The sequence below is a fragment of the Gymnodraco acuticeps genome, unplaced genomic scaffold (genome assembly GCF_902827175.1).
Source record: "Gymnodraco acuticeps unplaced genomic scaffold, fGymAcu1.1, whole genome shotgun sequence".
Taxonomy (NCBI): Eukaryota; Metazoa; Chordata; class Actinopteri; order Perciformes; family Bathydraconidae; genus Gymnodraco; species Gymnodraco acuticeps.
This window is the reverse complement of record NW_022991470.1, coordinates 219,542-245,077: the sequence shown is the minus strand read 5'-3', so window position 1 is coordinate 245,077 and position 25,536 is coordinate 219,542. Positions and strand designations below refer to the sequence as shown.

Here is a 25,536-nt window from a genome sequence, read left to right as displayed (position 1 = left end):
GTCTATGTGTTAGCAGGAACTATAGTTATATTGTGGTTATTCTTGGAATATTTATAGGTATTTTTTACAGGCTTTGTATAGAAAAACACCTAAAGCTTAAGTGGCAGGCATGTACCACTTTCACGTGTTCAAATCAAATCTATATCTAGGACAGTTTGTGTACTGTATTGAAACCCCACCCTTGCACATGAATCTTTACCCTCTAACAGGCACATCCAATGTTTGCAGTGAGCAATACCCAGTGGTATGAGAATTATCTTTCAGTCTATTTCAACAGCTTGAGTAGTATTTCCAGTTTTGTATAAAAGTGTATTCTTTCCTGATTACCTCTTGTTAATAAATCTATTCTTTCTCAGGGGGAGAAGTGTCTCAAAGGCTGCCAAGTTTGTTTTACACTGTGAACTGAGCAGTGGTGGAAAGTAACTATGAATTTACTAAAGTACTGTACACATTTGAGGCACTTGTACTTTACCCGGGTATTTTTTATTTATACTGCTTAATACTTTGGCTCTACTGCATTTTGGAAGCTAATTTTGTAAATGTTACTTAACTACAATTATTTCACAGATGTAAATACCTTATACATTCAGATTTTGACACACAATAGAAAGAACTTGTAAAATATTATTATTTATTATAGATTAAACTATCCAAAATTATATTTCAGCAGCAAAGCACTTTGAGCTTCTTAAATGTCAAGATTTGCTGCTTTTGCTTTAAAATATTTCAATTTCAATCTATTGTTTTTTCCCCTGCAATGAGTACTTTTACTTTTAGTACATTATCCTAATCGTACTTGAATACATTTACTTAAGTGCCATTCTCGATGAAGTAGTAGTACGTTAAATTAAAATTGAGTAGGCCTACAGTAAAGTATCTGAATACTTTTTCCAGCACTATTAACGTTGTGTTTGCAGCTTTACAGGGGGGAGTCAAAGGAATGGGGGTGTTACACTGAAATGAAGCCGACTCATGTGACGCTTTCTCCCACAGCTCTTTGGAGTAAACAGGGGGAAGTATGGCGCTCGATGTTGTTTGGTTTATAACAACCTTTTAAAGTTGTTTTAAACTTAAAAAGTTAACCGCAGGTAAGTTATCTGTTATGAAGTGTTACGTGTTTTACTATTCGTGTGTGTTGTTGCAGAACTGTTGGTGGATTTCGCATACAGTAGCCTATAGTTGAGACTAAAGAGAACTAAACAAGTGTTGAGACCAGTGCCCTCCCTGTACTACGAAGCCAGTTCAACAGACTCCTGGATATGTTTAAATTATCTGGCTTAAATAACCCTAACGCAATATCGCTAAGCGGTCCTACGACGCTGGTTGTGACACTACCTGATATGCTGCCCTACGTGCCCTTAGCTACCGCCCTACCCGATCTGCAGCCCTGCCCTATCTGCAGTGCGCATGTGCGAGATGGCATACGGCAACCCAAGTAGGACACTTGACACAGTGGCTTTTGGCAAAGCACAAAAAGAAAACTCGAGAGAGATGAGTTATTGTTATTACAACTCTTTTTATTGGGTTCTTTTATTTGTGGTTAAATTGTGAGAAATTAATTTAACTTCTGTTAGACAGATCATACTGAATAAATATTTACTGTGAATGTATGCAAAAATATATGGCATATATTATCTAACAGAAGTTAAATCCATTTCTCACTTATTCTGACAATGTACTTAACCCCAAATAAAAGAACCCAATAAAAAGAGTTGTTAAATAATAGTGCCTGGTCGGTTTCTTTTTTAATGTGAAGGGTTAAATTAAAGAAGCTCCTTTAGCCTTCTTTCCGAGTTATTGTGAAGACAGGAGCTGATTGGTGGTCCTGCTGTAAATTCACGGAGGGCCCGCTACAGTAACTGAACGAGAGAGTAATGTCAAATGACAGTACAATTGACCAATCATATCTTCCCTCTAAATGGGAGGGTTTTATATTAGAGAGGCGAAGTCCCTCTCTTTCCGGTGGACCTCCATGGGACCTTATTTTGGAAAAATTATGTATTGAAGTCAATGGCGAGAGAAAGATTATCTTTTGATCCCGTTTCAATTGTGCCACGAATTACACATATGATGTTTGTCAATTTAAAAGATAATTTTGCAAGTCAAAAAAATAAAGATGTGTCGTAAAACTGTGAAGTAACACATTTTGTTGTGTGAAACGCGCAATGAACTATATCTCTGGTCTCGCACACGTCTCCACACACCAAGATGGCCGTCACGTTAGCACATTTCACCTCTTTCTTTCAGAATGAGGCGAAAAGTATTAAAAGAGGTGAAAATCACTACAAGTCTGGGCATGTTGAGAGCTGTACATACGAAAAAGGTGAGTTAGTCGGTTCTGTAAGAGCCAGCATGCGGGACCGGCTTTACAAGGTTTCGGTGAGTAACACGAGTGTAATGTGTAACGTTAATGACATCTGGGATTTGTAGTCTTTCTAGTTGCGTATTTTTCATAGTCTTATGTTTCAACAGTTTTACGACAAACTGTGACTTTCTTGACATGGAAATTATTTGTTAAAATTGACAAACATCATATGTGTAATTCGTGGCACAATTCAAACGGGATCGAAAGATAATCTTTCTCTCCCCATTGACTTCAATACATAATTGTTCCGAAATAAGGTCCCATGGGGCGGAAGTAGAAGGGCGGGACTTCGCCTCTATTATCGCGGACTTTATGACAAGTTCCGCCCGCTGTGAAGCTTTTCTTGTTTCCATAGCAACAACAACTTCCTGTCAACAGCGTAAACTCGCCTTCAAAATAAAAGCATGCCAAATTACACTTAAGACATACATCCAGTACTCGAGTTGAGGGGGGATGAGGGGGGATGGCATCCCCCCTGAAATAAAAACGGTCAAAATCATCGCCCTTCTAAAACTGCCATTCCCCCTTTCCATCCCTTATGTAATTTTATCAATGAACGTGGCACTGGTATTACTGCTATTTCAACATTAATTTTGCGCATTTTGAGTAAAATACTGTGGGCGAGGGAGCACGCACACACGCAATGACATTTTTACCAAGTCACTGACGCTATGCTATGCGAGTGCCGGCCTAGAGGGCGCCAGAGCGCCGTGATGCACCTGTTTGATCGATGCCAGAAGCGCAGGTAACGGTCATCACAATGGCCAAGCAACCAGGAGGACAACGCGATCTGAGGGACTTCATATTTAAAAATACTAAAAATAACATTTCAGGTAAGTCAAGAGTCAGTAATCTTAGTCATTACTCATTACTTTAGTCACCAAAGGTGGCATCTATGGACATAAGCAGCAATATCAACTTAGTTTGGAGTTTAGCTACGTTTTTCTCTCGTGTTAGCTAGCTGGTAAGACTCAAAACTGTTGATGAAATGATACCACCAGCACCAGAAGAGCTGAAACCCCTCCTTCAAGCAGTGAACACACTGGTCATCTCCACAGCTGAGTGTGAACGTGGGTTTAGTCAGATGAACATTTTAACCACAACTAGAAGCTCCCTAGAGGTAAAAAGCATGTCAGCCTTGCTTTTCATCAAGTGTTGGCCCTCCACTGAACAAGTTCAGACCAGAGGTATATGTCAAGACTTGGCTTCAAAGCCATTGCTTAGCTAACAATCCGAAAGCAAGATCCAGAAAATTTGAGACCAAAAAGCATGATTATAAAAATCTTTGTAAACTTCTATGAGATGGGGGAGAGTGGAGTAGGCAGCCATTGACAACATTGGTCCTGTTTTGTATTATCTGTATAATCTTTTAATATATTTTCATATGTTGTAAACAATTTCAATTTGCACTTAATGCCCTGTTAAAAAAAGTAACATTGGGAATGTTAACATAAAATATTTGTATTTGAACTGCAATAAAATGATGACGGATCAATATTTTTCAAAAGATTTTCCTCAAATTTTTCATGAAGAATTGACATAATGATTTAATTAATTACGATACAAATGTAACCCTTTAGATACCAGTTTTGATCGTATACCAGTAACTGCTTTTTTGAAAAAATACACTATAATTCAATATTCTAAAAAGTATTTTGACTTTATTATTAGTATAATCAGTTGGTCCATCTGAATAATAAATGAGGGACTGTTAACCTAAAAGATTTGTACCATAGACTTCCATTATAACAACATTTTTGTATCCCCCCCCTTTAAATTAAAGTGAAAAAAAGATTTTGCACTAATTGTCCTCTGCATTTGACCCTAAATGTTAGTGGTGCCATGGCAGCCCGGGGGCCGACTCTAATTCTGAGGTGCCTTGGTCAAGAGCAATGAAAGGAGTATCTGAACATCCATAACATGCATGTTGTTTTAGGAGTATAATAATTATCTTTATGCTGGTTGGTCTCCCACCCTCGGCAGGTTATCAGCACAAATTATGTCCCCATATGATAAAATCCATCACCCCTGATTTTTTTTTACAACTTGAGTACTGCATACAACTGCAACGAAAGTAACAAACACAATGCAATATATATATATAACAAATTAGGTTATTTACAGGTGTTGTGTTGTGTGGTAGAGGGTCCAACCCAGTCTCACAAAAAAACGTGTAATAACTACGTTGGTCCACAACTTGGGACGTAGTATTTCTACAAAAACGCCTCTGAAATTGTAAGACCCCTACGTTTTTTTTCACCATTCATTCCAATGGCTGGCGTCTATGTCACGTGATCTTCAAATTTCTCCCTGCAGAAAAAAAAAAACATGGCCGAGGGTCGAACAGCACTTGAAATGGGATGGAACCACGGCAGACTGTCCAAAACTGGATTTGAACGGGTCCACCCCGTCCCCCCCTCCCCCACCCCGTTCCCAGAACTACACATGCTGGCTATTGTGTTTCGCAACATGCTCTCTATGGCACTTCTCTACTGGGAATTGTAGTTTTAAAAGACGTTTTCATATTTCCCATAATAAGAAGTTGCCAGTATTAAACTGTGTGCATCCCTGGAGGTTTAGGGGATAGGAACACTCACATTTAAAACATATAATTAATAAATGGGTGAAAATTGCTTGTGCCCATAATGGGCAGCATTAATATACCCACATGACAGCTAAGGTCAGAAGAGCTTTATTTAACAGCTGGTCTTATGTCTGTGACCCCTTCTGTTGTTAATTGATAAGCCTGAAACATGCACTTGTTCAGAGGCAAATTTTGCAAATATGGCAGTAGCCATCGATCATCTTAAGATAAGATATACTTTATTGATCCCAAGTTGGAAACATTTGCGTTACATCAGCATGTGTAACAGTTGTAAATATCCAGTGGTGTTTATTTGTAAATCATTTAGTGTATAATGACACAAATTCTGTGTTTCATATTTAATAATTCTGTGTTCTTTATTTATTGATTGTTCAATACCTGACAAGGTCGGATATTAAACACTTGGGTCGCAGGTTCCTCAACAGTGCATTACAAGACATCTATCAATATGTGTGTATACCTCCACCATTAAACTGTCATATTCTGCACATTTCTTATACTATCTACATACATCTTATAAGAGTATAATACATATGTATAATATCAGTTAAAATAACTGCTTCAACACATTGCTGGAGGTATACACAAATATTGATAGATGTCTTGTAATGCACTGTTGAGGAACCTGCGACCCAAGTTTTTCATTCAATGCATAACTACACCGTTTGTGTATATGATATGTCAATAAACCTTAGAAAATCTTGAAATCTTGAAAGGGATGTGCAAAATAGCCATTATATACAGTCTTTAATTAACTATTAGTAGAGAATAACGAGTAATGAATATACTTTATAGGGATCCTATTAATATCTAATAATAAAAATAATGAAATTCAATAACATGCTTTAACCACTAGGTGTCCCTTTATATCAGCTGTGCACCTTTATGGTGTAAATACAGCCTATCTACCAATTGGATGAAATATAAAAGTCAGCCGAATTAGTGTTGATACTGCAAGGAGACGTATTGTGTGAAAAGAAATGTAAGATGTTGTTTAATTGCTGATATATTTATGATCCACGTCACGTTTTCAGTTTTGGCGGCAGTTTCTCATGTTTGTCTAGAAGTCTTCTCATCAGGGCTCTATAAATAGAGAACTACGGCAGATATGTAATATTTAATGCAGCCGAACCGTGTATTACAATGCCGTTATGTGATGACTTTCAAAAGCAAGCACACTCGGAATAAAGTATTATTTCTTTTTTTTTTATGTTTTCGGTCTGTTTCCGGTATTTGTTTATGACGATGTGATGTGAGATGGGGAAAATAACGTATCTATGCCACAATTTTAGATGCGGATTTTGTTAAACTAATACGTTTGCGCTGTGGACCAACACTATAAATTGACGGGGAAGGGGGTAGCAATAAAGATAACACCATTAAACAGTTACACAACATAACAGAAATAATATCGATAGCAGCGTCCCTCCCTAGCAACCACCTTGGTAACAATGAAAACGTTGTATCACACAATTTCCTGAAGTAATCTTCGTAATAACTAGCAAACTAAAGATCATGTACATCCACTGCACACATAATCTGAAATAACAAGTCATATTTCTCGCATCAAATGACATCAAAACGCATTTTAATGGCCAAACTAACCTTAAAATAGGCATTTTCCACCGAGAATAAAACGAAGTTCGGCCATGTTTTTTTTTTTTCCTGCAGGGAGAAATTTGAAGATCACGTGACATAGCCATTGGAATGAATGGTGAAAAAAAACGTAGGGATCTTACAATTTCAGAGGCGTTTTTGTAGAAATACTACGTCCCAAGTTGTGGACCAACGTAGTTATTACATGTTTTTTTGTGAGACTGGGTTGGAGGGTCACTTTCATTGATGCGTTTTGCACCCCGGGCCGTTGCTTTGATATTCCGCTGAAGTATACGCTGTGACGTAATGACTCTTTTTTTTTTTTTTCCGAGGGAAGGGGTGGGGGTCAGAGGGCCTAGGTATCGAAGTCACGGCTCGTCACTGCTGAAGACACATTTACTGTGAATGTATGCAAAAAATGGCATTAACCCTCTGAGACCCACATGGACATTTCCGTTTTTGTATATCTTTGTGTTTTGCCTTATAAATTGTCATTTCTTTACAGTATAATAAAGTTTTGGACATCCCAGACATCAGCACAACCTCAGCTTATGATATATGTCACTCATTAGAGACTTATATGTTATGATTATTGTGTTATGTCACGTTTTGTATGTCTTGTTTTGGGTGTTTTGTTGTTCTCCCTGTCATGTTTTCCTCTTGGTATATTGTCTGGTCCTTTTCCCTGTGTTTTTCCTCCTGTCGTTAGTTTCCCTGGTGTGTCTAGTTGTCTGATTGTGTTCACCTGTGGCCCTTGAGTTTCTCCTCCCCTGCCCGGCTGTTTCTTGTCTTGTGATTACCCCTCCCTGTATTTAGTCTTGTCTCTTCCTGTGTTCAGTGTTGGTTCGTCGTTTGTCCGTGACTGTGTTCACCGGGGAGTGTTCTGATTGTCCGTGTGCCATATCCTTGAAATAAAGGTATTTTCAGTTTTTTCTGCATTTGGGTCCTGCCTGCTTCACTCACCGTAACAGAACCAACCAACCAAAAGATGGACCCAGCAGACAGCCTGTACGAGGTGACGTACAACATAATGTGCTTTAAAAACGACTGTCGATATGCCTCCAGTAGTGAAGAGAGGCAGTCAATTATCTCACCGGCACGCCAAGAAGTAACCTCAAGGCCCTGGTTAAAGGAGTTACTTCCCGAGTGGGTGGAGGACTTTTTCGGTAGCTTTGAGGTCAAACCTGTTTCCCGGCCTGCTAGCCCCTGGCATGCTAGCCCCCTGCCGGCCATAGTTCCCAACAAGGCTCCTTTCAAGGACCCTTTCGCTGGGTTTCGTCTGGCTTTTGGAGGACCTCTGAGCCTCCACAAGGCTTCAAGGCAACATGGAAGGAAACGCAAGGCCAGGATTCCAGCACCGGCAGCCATGGTTCCGGCTCCGGTCCTAGCCCCAGCAGCCATGTTTCCGGCTTCAGAACCGGACCTTACAGCCATGATTCTGGCTTCAATTCCGGCTCCAGAGCCGACCCATTCAGCCATGTTTCCGGCTCCAGAACCGGACCTTACAGCCATGTTTCCGGCTGCAGAACCGGACCTTACAGCCATGATTCTGGCTCCAGTTCCGGCCCCAGCAGCCATGGTTCCTGACTCAGTGCTGGCCCCAGCAGCCATGGTTCCAGACCCAGTTCTGGCCCCAGCAGCCATGGTCCCGGCCCCAGTTCTAGTCCCATCTCTAGTCACTTCCCTAGTCTCTTCTCTAGTCCCTTCTCCAGTCCCTCCTTTAGTCACTTCTCTAGTCCCTTCTCCAGTCCCTCCTTTAGTCACTTCTCTAGTCCCTTCTCTGGTCCCCTCTCTAGTCTCTTCTCGAGTTCCCCCTCTAGTCCCTTCCCTAGTCCCTCCTCAGGTCACTTCTCTAGTCCCTTCTCTAGTCCCTTCTCCAGTCCCACCTCTAGTCACTTCTCTAGTCACTTCTCAGGTACCAACTCTAGTCCCATCTCAAGTCCCTTCTCTAGTCCCTACTCAATTCCTTTCTCAAGTCCTTTCTCAAGTCCCTCCTCTAGTCCCATCTCCAGTCCCTCCTTTAGTCACTTCTCTAGTCCCTTCTCAAATCCCAACTCTAGTCCCATCTCCAGTTCCCTCTCGAGTCCCCTCTCCAGTTTCTTCTCAAGTCACCTCTCAAGTCACCTCTCGAGTTCCCTCTCAAGTCACCTCTCGAGTTCCCTCTCAAGTCACCTCTCGAGTTCCCTCTCAAATCCCCTCTCGAGTCCTCTCTCAAGCCCCCTCTCGAGTTCCCTCTCGAGTCCCCTCTCGAGTTCCCTCTCAAGTCCCAACTCAAGTTCCTACTCAAGTCCCAATTCAAGTCCCTACTGAAGTGCCATTGGAGGTTCCGCTGGGGGTCCTGCCAACCCTATGTCCAGTCCCGTTGGAGGTCCCGCCGACTACTCTTCTGCCGGGGGTCCTGCCAACCCTATGTCCTGTCCCGTCGGAGGTCCCGCCGACTGCTCTCCTGCCGGGGGTCCTGCCAATCCCGTGTCCTGGTCCTCTTCCTTGGGGGATCCTGCCGAGGCCTGTCCCACCAGCTCTGGTTCCTGTCCGGCCGACACCGGGTCCTGCCCGGCCTTCGGCGCTGTCCCGTCAGCGCCTTCCTGCTCGGCCTCCGGAGGTGTCTGGTCTTCGCCCTCGAGCCCGGCCCCCTGAGAGTCGCGGTGTTCGCCCTCGAGCCCGGCCCTCTGAGAGCCCGGCCCTCTGAGAGCCCGGCCCTCTGAGAGCCGCAGTCTTCACCCTCGATCCCGGCCCACTGAGAGCCGCGGTCTTCGCCCTCGAGCCCGACCCCCTGAGGGCCACGGCCTTCGCCCTCGAGCCCGGGCCCCCTGACTTTCCCGGCCGCGGCCCTCGCCCTCATGCTCGGCCCCCTGACTTTTCCGGCCGCGGTCCTCGCCCTCATGCTCGGCCCCCTGAGTTCGCCCGCGGTGGCCTTCGCCCCTCCATAATCCCCACCTTGGACTCTGTCTTGCCCCCGGGCCGTCCGCCCGAGTCCCCCTTCTCGGCTTCTGCCTTGCCCCGGGCCGTCCGCCCGAGATCCCTTCCGGGTCCTCCACTGTGCTCCTGGGTTGTCAGCCCAAACCTGTCCTCCTGACCCCCTCCACCCACCCTGGTGGCCCTAGTTTTATGGGGCCCATAAACACATTTTATTAACGAAGCTTGACTTTTTTGCTTATTTCATTAAAAATAATTGCTAACCAAAATATTGAAAAAAACATTCAACACAGACAATTGCACACATTTATTATCATTGTATCAGAACTGATTAGAAGATTCTAACTTCTTCTTAGAATCTGCTTATCTTTCTTTCAGTGCAGACGCTTTTCTGCTTGCTCCTGCCTCTGCTTACTTTTTATGCTGATTTTCCTATTCTTATTCTCTGAAAACTTCGAGCAGCGGCTCCTGGACATTAACTTATCACTGGGACAGTTCATCTTCGTAAATAGACGGAGGGTTTCAGCCATATTTCAAAAAATGTACGACGACCTCAGTCTTACAGTAGCGTGGCCTAGCAACAGCTAAAGCCTGGTAGGCTACTGCATGCTAGCTAGTTGGTAGCAAAATGCCTCCGTTCTCTACAGATGACTTCCACAAACTTATACAGAAGATAGCTGTGATGGAAATGAAAATGCAACGGTTGGAAGTTAACGTGGAAGTGAATGGACTATGTCATGGGAATGACACCACTTTACCAGTGTTGCAAAATAATGGAGAAGGGTATGCTAACTCATAGCTAGTTAGCAGCTACAAGGATTCCAAGGAACAGGAGGGCTGTGTACCGGGTAATAAATCTACAAGTGGTAGTCCTCCCTGGAACTCTCTGGGTAAAAAGCCTAAGAGTAAATCATTTCCATGGGATTTGGGAGGACGGATAACATGCAGAGCCCAGCGCTCTGAAATCTGTGATGCGACCGGCTGGCCTGCATTGTTATCACCCAGGAAGAGCGCCTCTTCAACCCCTATTCATACTAGGAAACAGCAGTGGACAGCTGCTAAAGGGAGAATTACAAACGATCCTCCTAAACCACCAAGTGTGCCAATCCAGAACAGATACGCTCCGCTGACCGAGAACCGGAGATCTGATGACCTGGATAACCTGTCCTCTTCACGCAGCAGGGTAAGGACCAATAGCTACTCCAAAAGTAAAAAGTTGGAAACTGCCAGCTCTCTAAATGCAGAGGTGTTCATCAGTGGCCCTCTACCACCAGTCAGAAGAGGAGTGGAGAGATTCAGCAGATTGTTTGCACTGAATACCTGGCTTTTAACTGTCTGTACTGACCATTCTGTTCATTTTATTGACAATTTTAACTTTTTCTGGGATCGCAGACATATTTTCAAGGCAAATGGAGTTTGCCTGAACAAGTCAGGAGTGAAATTGTTTATCTCTAACATATTCAACTGCCTGCGTTATCAATCTGTTCCCTCTGCCAAGGACAAGCGGCAAGAGGAATCAAAACAGGAGAAAGACACAACACATCGCGCAGAAAACCCTGAAGAATTATCACTGCACCCGCCTGAGGAATGTTCTGATTATGGGAGACACATGGAGGAGTCTCCACTGCCCGTCACCCCCCCCCCCCCTGTCAACGCCTTTGAGGATACTCCGTTCACCCTTTCACCCTCCTGGGGATCGTTGAACACATGAAGGAGATACAGAAGGTTGGCACCGATTCCTTCCTGGAGTTCAAAGACCAAACTAAGGCGATACGCAGGGCTGGCACCATGTCCTTTACCCCCACTCCTCAACGACGCCCACCAAAATCACCGCAGAGACGTGCACCATCTCCCCCGTCTTCATCACCGTGCCTACGTCAACCACCTCCCCCCCTGGCAGCATGTCTTCTACCCCCACACCATCTCCCACGTCTCCATCACCGTGCCTGCGTCGGCCGCCTCCCCTCCCTTCGAGAGGGCATCTGCAGTCTCCGAAGCCTGATAAGGATGTGTGTGTACTAAACGCTGCAAACTGATATTTGCTGGGTCCAGGCTCAAGGGCGTATGGCACTCTCAACTCTTTCCAGGACATGCCGGGGCCCTGCCTGCCTATAGCTTTGCCGATATCTGTGTTGATAGGTAATAGATTAAGAGCGGTGAATCATCTTAGAAACGGGAAGCGCTCAAACGTTTGTGAGTTTATCTAATTTAGCAGTGATTCCATGTCAGCCACAGCTTGTTACAAAAAACATGACTGATAGTGTGTTTAACAAACTTAAACTAGCTTTATTAAATGTCAGGTCTTTGGCAAGAAAAACATTTGTAATCAATGATTTTATCACTGAGCACAATCTCGATTTTATGTTTTTAACAGAAACTTGGATTGAACAAAATAACAGTGCAGCTGTTCTTATCGAATCAACCCCTCCCAACTTTAGTTTTATGAGTCAGGAAAGAATGCATAAGAAAGGGGGTGGAGTTGCTATTCTGTTCAATAATTCCCTTCAATGCAGGAAGACATCGTATGGAAACTTTGATTATTTTGAATATGTGGCCCTTCAGCTGAAATGCTCCTCTCGAGCTCTGTTCCTAAATATCTATAGACCACCCAAATACTGTGCAAGCTTTTTTGATGACTTTACTGAACTGCTGTCTATAGTGTGTATTGACTTTGACCGTCTAGTCATTGTTGGTGATTTTAACATCCATGTTGACAACCCCCAGGACAGAGGGGCAAAAGAACTGTTTTGTGTTCTTGATAGCTATGGACTGACTCAGCATGTGACGGAGCCCACGCACAATAAGGGGCACACTCTGGACTTAATTATCTCAAAGGGTCTGAATATCTCTAAGGTTGTGGTGACTGATGTTGCACTCTCTGATCATTCCTGTGTTTTCTTTGAGAGCTCTATTTCTGTTCACAAAAATGTTCAAAAAGAGGTAACCACAAAGCGATATTTAACTGAAAATACTAGGGAAATGTTTACTCAGAATTTTTCTTCCACACTTGCCCCTGCTAACATCTCAGTAAATGAGCTAGTAGATCATTTTAATTCAAAAATTAAAAATGTTATAGATGCCATTGGTCCAACTAAGGTAAAAGAAGTGTCTGGCAAGAAAATATCTCCATGGAGAAAGGCCATGAGCGTGAAAACAGAAAAAAGAGAATGTCGAAAAGCTGAACACAGGTGGCAAAAAACAAATCTCCAGGTTCACTTTGAAATCTATAAAGAGAGACTTGGCCTTTATAATTTGGAATGGAAAAACGACGACAATCGTTCTTCTCTGACATCATTACCAAAAACAAAAACAACGCACTTGCCTTGTTTGCTACCGTCGACAGACTAACTAACCCCCCAGTGTCAGTAGCCTCTGAATTTCTATCCACCAGGGCGTGCAATGATTTTGCCTCCTTTTTCACTGACAAAATTCAGAAAATCAGACAAGCAGTCAGTGCCTCTGCATCAGGAACAGCAAATGTGTTGTCCCTATCTCCACTTAACATCAATTCAAACACCATGACACAATTCCATCAGATTAATGATAAAAACCTAGAGGACATTATACAACTTCTGAAATCCTCCTCCTGCTGCCTTGATATTATTCCAACAGGATTTTTTAAAGATGTTTTGCCTTGCATGGCCTCAGATCTACTTCATATAGTAAACAAATCTCTTCACTCAGGTATTTTTCCACAGGACCTGAAAACTGCAGTCATTAAACCGCTCTTAAAAAAGAATAATCTAGATGCTTCAGTAATGAACAATTACAGGCCCATATCAAACCTCCCATTTCTAGGTAAAATCATTGAAAAAGTTGTTTTTCAACAGTTGAGTAATTTCTTGCATTTAAATAACTGTTTCGATGTGTTCCAGTCAGGCTTTCGTCCAAACCACAGCACTGAGACTGCTCTTGTAAAGGTCTTTAATGACATCCACTTAAACACAGACAGTGGCAGAACTTCAGTGTTAGTATTATTAGATCTCAGTGCTGCGTTTGACACTGTTGACCACAGCATATTACTAGACCGACTGGAAAACTGGGTGGGACTTTCGGAAACAGTTCTAAATTGGTTTGAATCCTACTTAAAGGACAGAAACAACTTTGTTTCTATAGGTAAATACACATCTGAGTTGACAAATATGAGGTGGGGTTCCTCAAGGCTCCATCTTGGGGCCTCTTCTCTTTAACATCTACATGCTACCACTGGCTCAGATAATGAAAAACAACAAAATAAGTTACCATAGCTATGCAGATGACACACAAATTTACGTAACAATTTCACCAGGAGACTATGCTCCAATTCAAACACTGAGTAAGTGCATTGAACAAATCAATGACTGGATGTGTCAGAACTATCTCCAATTAAACACAGATAAAACTAAGGTAATGGTTTTTGGAGCCAAGTCAGAACGTATAAAAGTTAGCACTGAGCTTCAGTGTGCAATGTTCAAAACAACAGATAAAGCCAGAAATCTAGGTGTAGTCATGGACTCTGACCTGAGTTTCAACAGTCACATTAAAACTGTTACTAAATCAGCCTACTATCACCTAAAGAATATATCTAGGATTAAAAGACTAATGTCACAGCAGGATTTGGAAAAACTTGTCCATGCTTTTATCTTCAGTAGACTCGACTACTGCAATGGTGTCTTCACAGGTCTCACTAAAAAATCTATTAGAAAGCTGCAGCTAATTCAGAACGCTGCTGCTCGAGTCCTCACTAACACTAAGAAAGTGGATCACATCACTCTAGTTCTGAAGTCTTTACACTGGCTTCCTGTGTGTCAAATAATAGATTTCAAAATACTGCTGCTGGTTTATAAAGCACTGAATGGTTTAGGCCCAAAATACATTTCTGACCTCCTGCTAAATTATGAACCATCCAGATCTCTCAGGTCTTCAGGGACTGGTCAGCTTTCTGTCCCCAGAGTCAGAACTAAACATGGAGAAGCAGCGTTCAGTTATTATGCTCCAAATATCTGGAACAAACTCCCAGAAACCTGCAGGTCCGCTGCAACTCTGACTACTTTTAAATCCAGGCTGAAGACTTTTCTTTTTGTCGCTGCTTTTAATTGAACTATTCATATCTTAGACTGCACTGTAACTTTTATTCATGTACTTTTTTTCTTTTAATGTTTAATTGACTGCACTGTAACTTTTATCCATGTATTTTTTCTTTTAATGTTTAATTGACAGCACTGTAACTTTTATCCATGTATTTTTTCTTTTAATGTTTATTTTATTAGCTTTTCTTTTTAATGACTGATTTTAAATGCCATTTTCTTAATCTCTTTCATTTTTTGTAAAGCACTTTGAATTGCCTTGTGTTGAAAAGTGCTATATAAATAAACTTGCCTTGCCTTGTGACCGAGAGTTGACCGGTCATAAAACTCATAATGTCAGCAATAGTTGACAGTTCCCATCCTTAAGACAGATAACAGACTTCGGCTTCGTCGTAAAACGTCAACAGGCCGAAAGGTCAAATATCTTAGGAGTAAGGAGAATTATTCTTTGGCATTACAAAAACTCATGTTGAAGCAGTGGAGTAAAATGTGTAACTTCTAATAGGGTTAAAGTAAGTTAAGCACAAGTTTTTTTTGTGAGTACATTTATTGAGTGAGTTACATTTCCCTGAGCATGAATGGTTTTAGGCCTGAATTTAATTTGAACGTTTGAAATGTTTATTATTAAGCTGCTTTATTATCTTAACTACTGTATTCTGTGTTTTATCAGATGAACATCAATTCAAACGATGGATGTCAAAGGTATGTACATCATTACAGTGTTATTTAAAATATAGACTATACAGTCTCATATAAATAGTTTTATTTGTAATGCTTTGATAAGAAGTTTTTTTGAAAGGTCTTCCATACATGCTGTCACTTTTTTGTTGATGTGCAGCACAAGAAGGTGTATGCTACTGAGGAGGAGTACTACCACCGGCTCCAGATATTCAATGAGAATAAGAGGGAGATTGAGCATCATAATGCTGGGAATCACTCATTTACAAGTATGGTACAATTTTGCACTAACCCCTGTATTACAATCTGTAATGTATAGATTATTAAAACAGAGTTTACACTGTCAGCTCTCCTTTAAACATGTTATACAATATTTTACAAGGTTATAAAAACCATCAATCTTTTCACAATGTTGTTCATTTTCCAATCTAGTGGGTCTGAATCACTATTCAGACACAACATTTGAGGAATTCAGCAAATCACACCTGTGTGATCAGGTATAATATGTATATACTGTATATATATATATTTTAAAACACCACGTTGCTTTTTACATGTACTTTTGATAATTTGGTTTTCGGGCCTGTTGTAGAACTGCTCAACTGGTCTATTTTTGAGAGGTTAATTTTGTCTGTATCTTTTCATTGTGTATTTTATTATTTTTCAGGTTTTGATTATGTGTTCGGAGACATTATTTGATGTCAATTTCAATATGTTTTTATTTGACTAATAGTCTATTTTAGTTAGTACCTTTCAGAACTCAATATTGTGGCCAGCTCCAGTTTAATCCATTTCTAAAATCCGCAAATGTATATAAACGTTTTCAATGTAATGCTAGCAAAGTGGTTTCAAGTAGAAGGCGCTTGCCACAAAATACAGGGGATGATGTATATCTTTGAATACTAGTGATTGTCTTTGACGAAGAATAATAATGTCTACTAAGTTATATTGATCACATTTATAATATTTGAGTTAGAATGCATTTTAAGAGTGTTCAGCTTGCATCTCTGTTGATTCCCCGATATGTTTGATATCTTTGGACTCTAATTTAAGTTTTTGCTGTGGTTATTATTACTTTAGGTTGCAAAGTACCTGCTGGACAGCAGTACGACACTGGATGAGGAGAGCCTGTATGATGCATCTCTGAGAATCGAGCCCAAAACTTCAGCATGAAGAGGATCGCACACCCCCACCCCTCCTATGGATCACATTTAAGTTATTATGATATGCACAACAATTACAGAGACATTGGCAAAGAACATCATATTAGAACTCTACATTCGCAAAGACAATTTTAGAATAATGGGATTGTAAGACGTATAATAAGTCGCAGAAGTTACAATACAACACAATTCAACATGAATAAACTAAATAAAAGTATATAAAGGTACATTGACAGTAGTAATGAGCTCAAGAGTTAAAAAAGGCTGTTGGATGAAACTGATCCTTATCTTCAGGGTGGGGGACTGGGTGGGTTGGGGTCTCTGATAATCCTGTTGGCCTTCTTCCTGCACCGCTCGGTGTGGACTTCCTCCATGGGTGGCATCTATATCCTGGTGATGTGCTGAGCAGTTTTCATCACCCTCTTTGATGCTTTACAGATAAAGGCAGTGCCAATGCAGTACCAGGCGGTGATGCAGTGTAATATAAAAATATCATACTCACTTACTTACTTTAATAATGTCATAGTGTGATTCGAATTTGCTAATGTTTATCTATATTTACTACTTCTCACACTTCTTAGCTAAGCTTGGGAAAATTCCTTAATAAGAAGATTTGTTGCAGTGTTGTTAGTTATACCAACAGTATGACCTTCAACTCAGTTTAACTGAGAACTTCCTGATATGGCCTCCCTAACTCCCAGAATGCACCTTTGTTATCACCAAACTCAACCCCTCCCTTTCTCCTCTCTCTGTGTTTATGCAACCCAAACTCTATTCTTTGTCTTTCACTCTGCATACTGTATGCTCTCTGTATGACTGACTGAACTTTCTTGCAAGAAATAAAATACGGCAAAGACAACTGAATGGTTTGATTCTCTATCCACATTTGATAAAATAAATTCCCACCACAAGCAGCGAGTGTGAAGTGTACAGGAACAATTTCATAATGTACATAAACTATTATTTGTATTATACACAGTAGGCTGTGCTCTTCTAGTATGTGCTCCCCAATGGACTTGTTTTGTATAATCGTTATTAGAGACTGAGTAGAAGCCCAGAGAGGTTTTTATTTATATAGTTACAGAGTATTTATGTTATTTCTTGTCTTGAAAACCATTTTATGATACATTTATTTTCAACCACAGAATAAACAGATGAGAGTATATACAGAAAATATATTTAGTCATATCCTATTGTCTCGTTTATGAGAGATGATGGTCACATTTGACACATGATGATAAACTCCCACTTTTGCTCAGGTGTCAAAGTCAAAGAGAGAAACATAAGTGCAGTTGTCTTTAAACAAGTCCCCATACAAACATATTGCTTTTCCTCAAGTGCAATTTTAATAATAATACAAATATCTGCCAATCCACTAGCTACATTACAATTACATCAAAGTTGTGTAATCCTTACGATTTCAGTCCTGGGCGATTTGAAACTGAGGTGTAGTCATAGACTGTATATATATATATACACTAAACGTGTACTAAACTAAACGGTGGTGGGAAGTAAAGTAAATGTACTAAAGTAATGTACACATTGAGGCACTTGTACTTTAACCGAGTATTTTTAATTTATACTGCTTTGGCTCTACTGTATTTTGGAAGCTAATTTTGTACATTTTACGTGTCAAAATATGAATGTATAAGGTAATTAAATACATCTGTGAAATTGTAGTTAAAGGTGGGGTAGGTAAGTTTGAGAAACCGGCTCGAGATACACTTTTTGTTATATTCCATGGAATGCTCTTAACATCCTGATAGCAATGAATATCTTAAGTACTTTGACAACAAATCCATACAACAATGTCATCTGTGGAAGCCGTAGCGCTGTAAAAAGCACGACCAATCATCTGAGCCGGCCCGGCTAAAGTAACTGGATGGCCTACCTACCTGTCAGCCTTCCATCTGTGCACAAACTTATCTCGTGCCCTCATTGGTCATGTGCGCGTTCGTGTGTGTTGGAGGAGGGGCTCTGTAAGGAAGTGGCAGATTTTTTTCGGCTGTGTATTTTCAAATTCTAGCGCAGCTGGTTTCTCCAAAATTACCTACCCCACCTTTAACTACAATTTTACCGATTTATTTAATTACCTTATACATTCATATTTTGACACACAACAAGAAGAACTTGTGAAGTCTGATTATTTGTTAAAGATTAAATCATTAACATTATATTCAAGTAATAAAGCAGTTTGAGCTTCTTAAATGGTAAGATTAGCTGCTTATGCTTTAAAATATTTAAATACATTTTTTTGTTGTTGTTGCAATTGAGTACTTTTACTTTTAGTGCATTTTCCTAGTCGTACTTAAATACTTTTACTTAAGTGCCATTCTCGATGAAGTACGTTTACTTAAAATGTAGTACAGTGTGGTATTAGTATTTTTACTCAAGTAAAGTAGGCCAATCTGAATACCTTTCCAACCCATAACGCTGTGTTTGCAGCTTTACAGGGGGGAGTCAAAGGGGGGACAAAGGAAGGGGGTGTTACACGGAAATTAAGCTGACTCATGTGACGCTTTCTCCTCCAGTGCTTGGAGTAAACAGGGGGAAGTATGGCGCTCGGTGTTGTTTGGTTTATAACAACCTTTTTAAGTCTAGTTCATTTAACACCATTAATTTTACCCGCAGGTAAGTTAACTGTTTACTAAGTTTTACGTGTTTTACTATTCGTGTGTGTTGTTGCAGAACTGTTGGTGGTTTTCGCTTACAGTAGCATATCGTTGAGACCTTGAGACTAATTTAAAGGCAGAGAACTAAACAAGTGTTGTCACCAGGCAGCTTCAACTCAATGTAGCCACAATATTAATGGCAACATTATGATATAGCTACATATGTTTTCGTCATGGTGCAAAATGTTCTCATCTCCTTTACTCAAGTAGTAAAACTTCCACACTACAATCATGCATTAGTAAAAATGTACTTAAAGTATCAAAAGTAGGCTAAATTAACTGATAATGGGGGGAAAAAAGGCCCATAATTAGCTTCATACTATAGGATTATGTGAAAGTCTAGTTATTACTCATACATTGACGTGTAGCCCATCATTTTTCAATGTTATGTTTTACTATTATTTGTATATTTGCTTACTTTGACTACTTGTTGACTTAACTCTTTAATGTTTGGTTTGTTATTTAAAATCTAGATCAATGCATTATATTTTAATAAGATTATCATACTTTAAGTATGTGGCATTAGAAAAACTCTCATGTTAAAACAGTTTTTTGTGTTTGCACATTTAGGGAACATGAACATGAATGGTTTTAGGCCTGAATTTAATTTGAACATTTGAAATGTTTATTATTAGGCTGATTTATTAACTTTAACAACTGTATTCTGTGTCTTATCAGATGAATATCCATTCAAACTATGGATGTCACAGGTATGTACATTATTACAGTGTTAGTTAAAATATTGACTTTACAGTCAAAAAAATTTTTTTGAATGCTTTGATAAGAAGTTTTATGAAAGGTCTTCTGTATATGCTGTTACTTTTTTTTGATGTGCAGCACAACAAGGTGTATGCCACTGAGGAGTACTACCACCGGCTCCAGATATTCACTGAGAATAAGAGGGAGATTGAGCATCATAATGCTGGGAATCACTCATTTACAAGTACGGTACGGTTCTGCACTAACCCCTGTATTACATCTCTAATGTATAGATTATTAACAAAGAGTTTACAGTCTCCTTTAAACATGTCATATTTTCTAAAGTTATAAAAAGCATTAATCTTCTCACAATGTTGTTCATTTTCCAATCTAGTGGGCCTGAATCAGTTCTCAGACATGACATTTGAGGAATTCAGGAAATTGTTCCTTCTGACAGAGCCTCAGGTTTGATACCGTATATATATATATATATATATATATATATATATATATATATATATATATTATTATTTTGAACACACTTACTTTTTTACATTTACTTTTGATAGTAATGTTTGGTTTTCGGGCCTGTTGTAGAACTGCTCAGCTACCACAGGGGGTCATCTCAGCATGGCTGGTCCTTACCCTGAGTTTGTGGACTGGAGGATGAAGGGCAATGTTGTGACTCCTGTGAAGAACCAGGTATACTATAATATGCTTCTGAGCAGCCACAACTAACACCTAACTAGAGAAAGAATCGGTATAAGAACTTTGTTGAATTTTAGCACTAAGTTACGTGCTCATTTTTAGTGGAAACTTTTGCAGCACATCCTCCAAGACTTGTATCTCTTTTCAAGCAACATTTCGTATGTAGAAAATGGTGTCCTGTTTACAGCGACGTGCAGTCAGAGGAGGCAGAGCCTCACCTGTCATACTCCAATGTAACGGAAAAACAACTAAAGAAAAACTAAATAGTAATAATAATAAAATGTCTCCACTGATCTGTGTTGTAAATGTGATTTATGTATGATTCCAATCGCTTTTTATAGTCAAAATCAGCAAATTTGCCGAGCTCCGCTACAACTACGGGTAGCGATGAGAAGTGAGGTGGGACGAGCTCTGCCTCACGTAAGCATGGATGTATAATAGCTCGTAAGCATGGATGTATAGCTCGTAAGCCCACAGTAACTGGCTGGAGCGCGGGCACTAATTTAACACAGGCACTTATTTTGTGAGCGCGCTCAAGCCAGTTACTGTGGGGTGAGGTGAGGCACAGATGAGATCTGCCTCACCTCAGAATGCGTCACCCCACAGAAACTGGCTGGAAAGCGGGCCCTAAGCGCATGCCTGCACCATCTCACTGTAGGTCACCAATGTAATGTTTGTAGATCCCTTTATTACATTTACCCTCGCCATCCATAGTCTCTAAATAACTTATTTCACGTATATATGATATTTAGGCTCGCTGGTCTCATCATACAACGGCAATGAAAAAAGCACCAGGGGAGGCAGCCATAACCTCTGCCGCACTGAAGGGGGCGCAAGTGAGCCCACAGGTTCTTGTTGCTACTGTTATTCTACGCATAGACGGTAGACGCAAACAACAAACTAGACTTTTGAAACTAGAGGAAGATAAGGAGGACTTTTACAAAAAAGTAATAGAGATTGTTGTCCAGAAGGATAGCATGGACTTCATCTTCAAGTCAAGGTAAGACCCCAATTGTAATGAAAATGGGATCTTACTAAGAAAGAACAATCCAATATTTAGATTTTGGGTATCCTTTTGTTGAACGGTCTGTTTAAAATGAATCGAAGCATCAGACTAAAAAAGCTTTTGAAAATAACCGAATATTTCGATTAAGGTCAAAATATAATATTTGTAAATCTGACTCTGAAAAAGTCAGTGCCTCACCAACCATGAACCTCACCGCACGTCACTGCCTGTTTAAAATACTTCGATTAAAATGGGAGAACTGAAAAGTGATATAAACCAATGTGCTATAGTCAAACAAAGAGTTGCATTTTGTATTCATGTGGCTTGACTTAATCATACAATGAGCATGATGAAATGACAAATACAGCAGGGAGAAAAGGATTTCTCTCTGACTTTAAAGGGGACCTATCATGCAAAATGCACTTTTTGATGTCTTTTATACATAAATATGTGTCCCCGGTGTGTCGGGGAACTCGCGCAGCGTCAGAAAATAAAATCCTTTCTCTTTTCCTCTACCCACATCTATGAGGGATGTCTAAAATGAATGATCTGTTTGTATTTTGAGCAAAACTCATCATAGATATGTTTTTATATTTTTTTTATCAGAGACCCATAATATATGCCTAAATGATAGGTGCACTTCAACCTCCGCCACGGACACATAATTCAATTTCTTGTATTCACAAGCAATTGACCTTCATTTGTAAAAAAAATAGTGGAGTGCCTCTTGAACATAAGTGAATTACCAGTGGTTAGATTTAAATTGTCTGTGTCTTCATTCTTCAGGGTCACTGTGGAAGCTGTTGGACCTTCTCTACCACTGGCTGTTTGGAGTCAGTGAACGCTATCGCTACAGGGAAGCTAATCACTCTGGTGAGATCTGCCTGACTATTATTTAGTAATACTCAAGTCAATGATGATTCAAAAGATGTACTTGCAGAAGTCATCTCTGTTGTACGGTCATGGTGGAAAAATTAGCCCCTCAACCCCAGTAGTTTACTGTCTTAGTTTTATTCATTCCTGGATGCATATGGGATCCTGATTAAGTTGTTTGATCTCATAGACACTCAACCATTGAGCCAAGATAGCCTAATATTGCTGTTTCACCGAAATCCAAACTACACTAAATACAAGACATGTATTACTGTCTGACTATGGGAAAGTAAGACAAATGTAAAATGAGCTAAAACTACAGTTTCTATGCAAATAAACGTTCACCATGCCCAAGTAAGACACATTAAGGGTATACTATGTGATTTCTTTTGATAACTAATGCAATATGTGTTATCCCCCTGGAAAAGGCCCCCCCACCCCTTTGTATACTTCTGATCTAGGAGTCTTTTAATGATCCTACATAGTCCTATAAGTACAGTATAATTGCTTTGCATGAAATGATAATGCAATTTGTTTTATGTTCCAGTCTGAGCAGCAGCTGATAGACTGTGCTCAAGACTTCAACAACCAGGGATGCATGGGGTAAGTTTTACTCTTTAGTTGTTTTGCAGTAATAGCTATATACATATAAAGCATTATAAGTCACACTTAAAATTAATACACTTTTGTATTAAACTTGTTTCAGTGGCCTCCCCAGCCAGGCATTTGAGTACATCAAATACAACAATGGTCTCATGACAGAGGAGGACTACCCCTACAAAGGCTATGTATGAGTTCTCTGGAGTAATGTCTCATTGTATAAATACTTTCTTTGACAAAAGGAATTCTCAATCCGTACATTTTTGTCTTTCCTTTCTTAGGACGACACTTGCCATTTTGAGCCTGCTCTTGCAGCTGTTTTTGTCCTGGATGTAGTCAACATAACAAGTGTGAGTGAACAAGTGTATACATCTGAATCTATATTATCAGCAGAAATGACTGCTAATTGTATGATAACTGTGTGACATTGTGCCACTACCTTGAGTACTTACAGTTACAGTTCAATATACTGGACTGCCAACTATTTAATCATAACTCCTCACTGCATTGTGCTTTTCATTTTGGTATTAAACTTGCTTTTGCTTGTCTAATTGACAGTACGATGAAAAGGCCATGGTTGATGCTGTTGCCCGGCTCAACCCTGTGTCCTTCGGCTTTGAAGTCACGGCTGATTTTATGCACTACAAAGAAGGAGTTTACACAAGGTGAGCTAAGGACCATGAAAAGCACATGTATTTATTTATGTATGTGTATTTATTGTCTTTTATACTAACATGTGGTTAAAACTCTCCAGAGGACTGTGGGGCCCTGTTGTTTCGGTCCATTTTGCACTATGAATATATTTATGAAACAATAATGGGATTTTGTGTAGTAATCCTCCAGCACCAGATGTATTTAATCATGAAAGAGGATTATGAAACTAACAGAGCTACCAGTGAAATCTGCAAATCTTACTCATGGTTGTTTGCAGGATGTGACTGAAAAGCTGCTTGCACCTCAAAGCACAACACATATCTTTAGACTTTTGTTTGATTTAGTGCTTTAAATGTCTGGTTTTGTCATTATAACTGTTGTGGAAATATTTTCCAAGGCCCATAACTTTGACCCAGTTTATCAGTTCAAACTGCCCTGACTGATCACACACGCACCTCGTAACCTTGGCTGCTGTGCTCTCAGTGTTCTGTCTCCTTGTTCCTGCCTGTTGGCTCAGCTGATAGAGGTGTTATAATTCTATGTTCCTGCCTGTTGACGTCAGCTGATAGAGGTGTTATGATTCTATGTTCCTGCCTGTTGGCGTCAGCTGATAGAGGTGTTATGATTCTATGTTCCTGCCTGTTGACGTCAGCTGATAGAGGTGTTATGATTTTATCTTGTTATGCAGCAGTTTGATGATGCTCTCAGAACTAGTTAAATACATGGGTCTGAGGTAGAGTTCTTTAGAATTGACGTGGCAACCCACCCGTGCAGTCTCACCGGGACTGCTGTGATTTGTGATGTGAATGCTCCGGCCGAAACTCCAATAAATCATCAGTGTTTTGACATCAAAGCTACTGCTCCTACCGTGTCTCCTTCCTGAGTCGGTGACTCCCACTGCATAGCTACACAGAAGTTTCCCTTACAATAACATCGAGATATAATCAGTTTAATATGATATCAAACATAGAAACCAGCATTCTCTGCATGAAACGTTTTCTTATCTGTGCCCACTGTGTTGGTCTGATGGCTCATTTGTTATGGTACCTTCAGTTAAGAGTGCTTGTGAATAACTTCATTCAACTTTCTGTCCTCTCTATAACTGTGCTTTTTACTCTTTGGCTCTCTTTTTCATGGCTCTGTCACAAACAGGCATGAAAATATTTACAGAAACGGCTACAAAACCCAACTTTACATAGGCAGGCTATGATATTGATGAGAACAGTAGCCCATTCACCCTACATAAGACATGTACTCTATTCATGTTTAAAGCATCAGCGTTGTGTGTTTAGCACCCAGTGTAAGAGCACCGCAGACATGGTGAATCATGCAGTCCTGGCTGTGGGTTACGGCACTGAAGAGAACGGCACGCCATATTGGATTGTGAAGAACTCTTGGGGTCCAGCCTGGGGAGTGGACGGGTAAATACAGTCTCTGTGTGTCTGCTTGTGTTTTGGTCCGACCATTTGTTAGAGATTCCTGGATCATTGACACCTTTCTTTTTCTTTATTCAATCAGGTACTTTTTGATCGAGCAAGGGAAAAACATGTGCGGACTGGCTGCATGTGCTTCCTACCCTCTCCCTTTAGTAACATGAGGAGTAGCATCACAACAAAGTGGAGGATTGATACATCTCAGGATGGGATGCCTGTGCTTTCTTGTTTCCTGTTTGTGTTTTATGGAGAAGTTTGATTTCTCAATGTAAAATGTAATCTTAATATTGTTACAAAAATAAAAAAATGTCATATGATGCCTGTCTGGTGCTTTCAGTTTTTCTATTGCGGTAACTATGGGGCGCCTTTTATTCATTATTTGTTTTTTCTACTATTTTATTTTATTATGTCCTGTCTGTGGAGCGCTTTGAGACCGTTAGTTATGTGAGATGCATGGTGTCACGCTAAGTGATGGACATCCCTGTGGATCTCTCAGATAATG

The 25,536-nt window shown here is 40.2% G+C and overlaps 2 protein-coding genes and 1 long non-coding RNA gene across 3 annotated transcripts in view; all 3 read left to right on the top strand.

Moving 5' to 3' along the window:
• Positions 1-992: 992 nt before the first annotated feature.
• Positions 993-17,236, top strand: LOC117533027. The gene is made up of 4 exons (XR_004566989.1): positions 993-1,088; positions 15,219-15,250; positions 15,387-15,495; positions 16,307-17,236. It is a non-coding gene; the product is annotated as an uncharacterized LOC117533027 (long non-coding RNA).
• A 1,653-nt stretch (positions 17,237-18,889) lies between these two features.
• LOC117533014 (pro-cathepsin H-like) lies at positions 18,890-25,352 on the top strand. The gene is made up of 12 exons (XM_034196653.1): positions 18,890-19,020; positions 19,740-19,771; positions 19,899-20,004; positions 20,155-20,225; positions 20,358-20,462; positions 22,261-22,347; positions 22,895-22,950; positions 23,054-23,135; positions 23,229-23,297; positions 23,506-23,612; positions 24,894-25,022; positions 25,120-25,352. Exons 1-12 carry the CDS (start codon positions 18,945-18,947, stop codon positions 25,196-25,198), a joined length of 999 nt encoding a protein of 332 aa, XP_034052544.1. The 5' UTR covers positions 18,890-18,944; the 3' UTR covers positions 25,199-25,352.
• LOC117533011 (WD repeat-containing protein 76-like) overlaps positions 21,419-25,536 on the top strand; it is a 30,549-nt gene continuing 26,431 nt past the window's right edge. The window contains exon 1 of the mRNA XM_034196646.1: positions 21,419-21,468. The gene's annotated coding sequence lies outside the window, so the exon portion shown is untranslated. The remainder of the gene's footprint in view (positions 21,469-25,536) is intronic.

What these genes read in the sequence shown, in the direction of transcription:
- LOC117533014 (XM_034196653.1), top strand. Translation starts at nt 18,945, where the DNA reads ATGGCGCTCGGTGTTGTTTGGTTTATAACAACCTTTTTAAGTCTAGTT. An exon ending in TCAAACTATGGATGTCACAG is followed by an intron (nt 19,772 to 19,898) that starts GTATGTACATTA and finishes TTTGATGTGCAG; the next exon opens with CACAACAAGGTGTATGCCAC. An exon ending in CAGGGAAGCTAATCACTCTG is followed by an intron (nt 22,348 to 22,894) that starts GTGAGATCTGCC and finishes TTTATGTTCCAG; the next exon opens with TCTGAGCAGCAGCTGATAGA.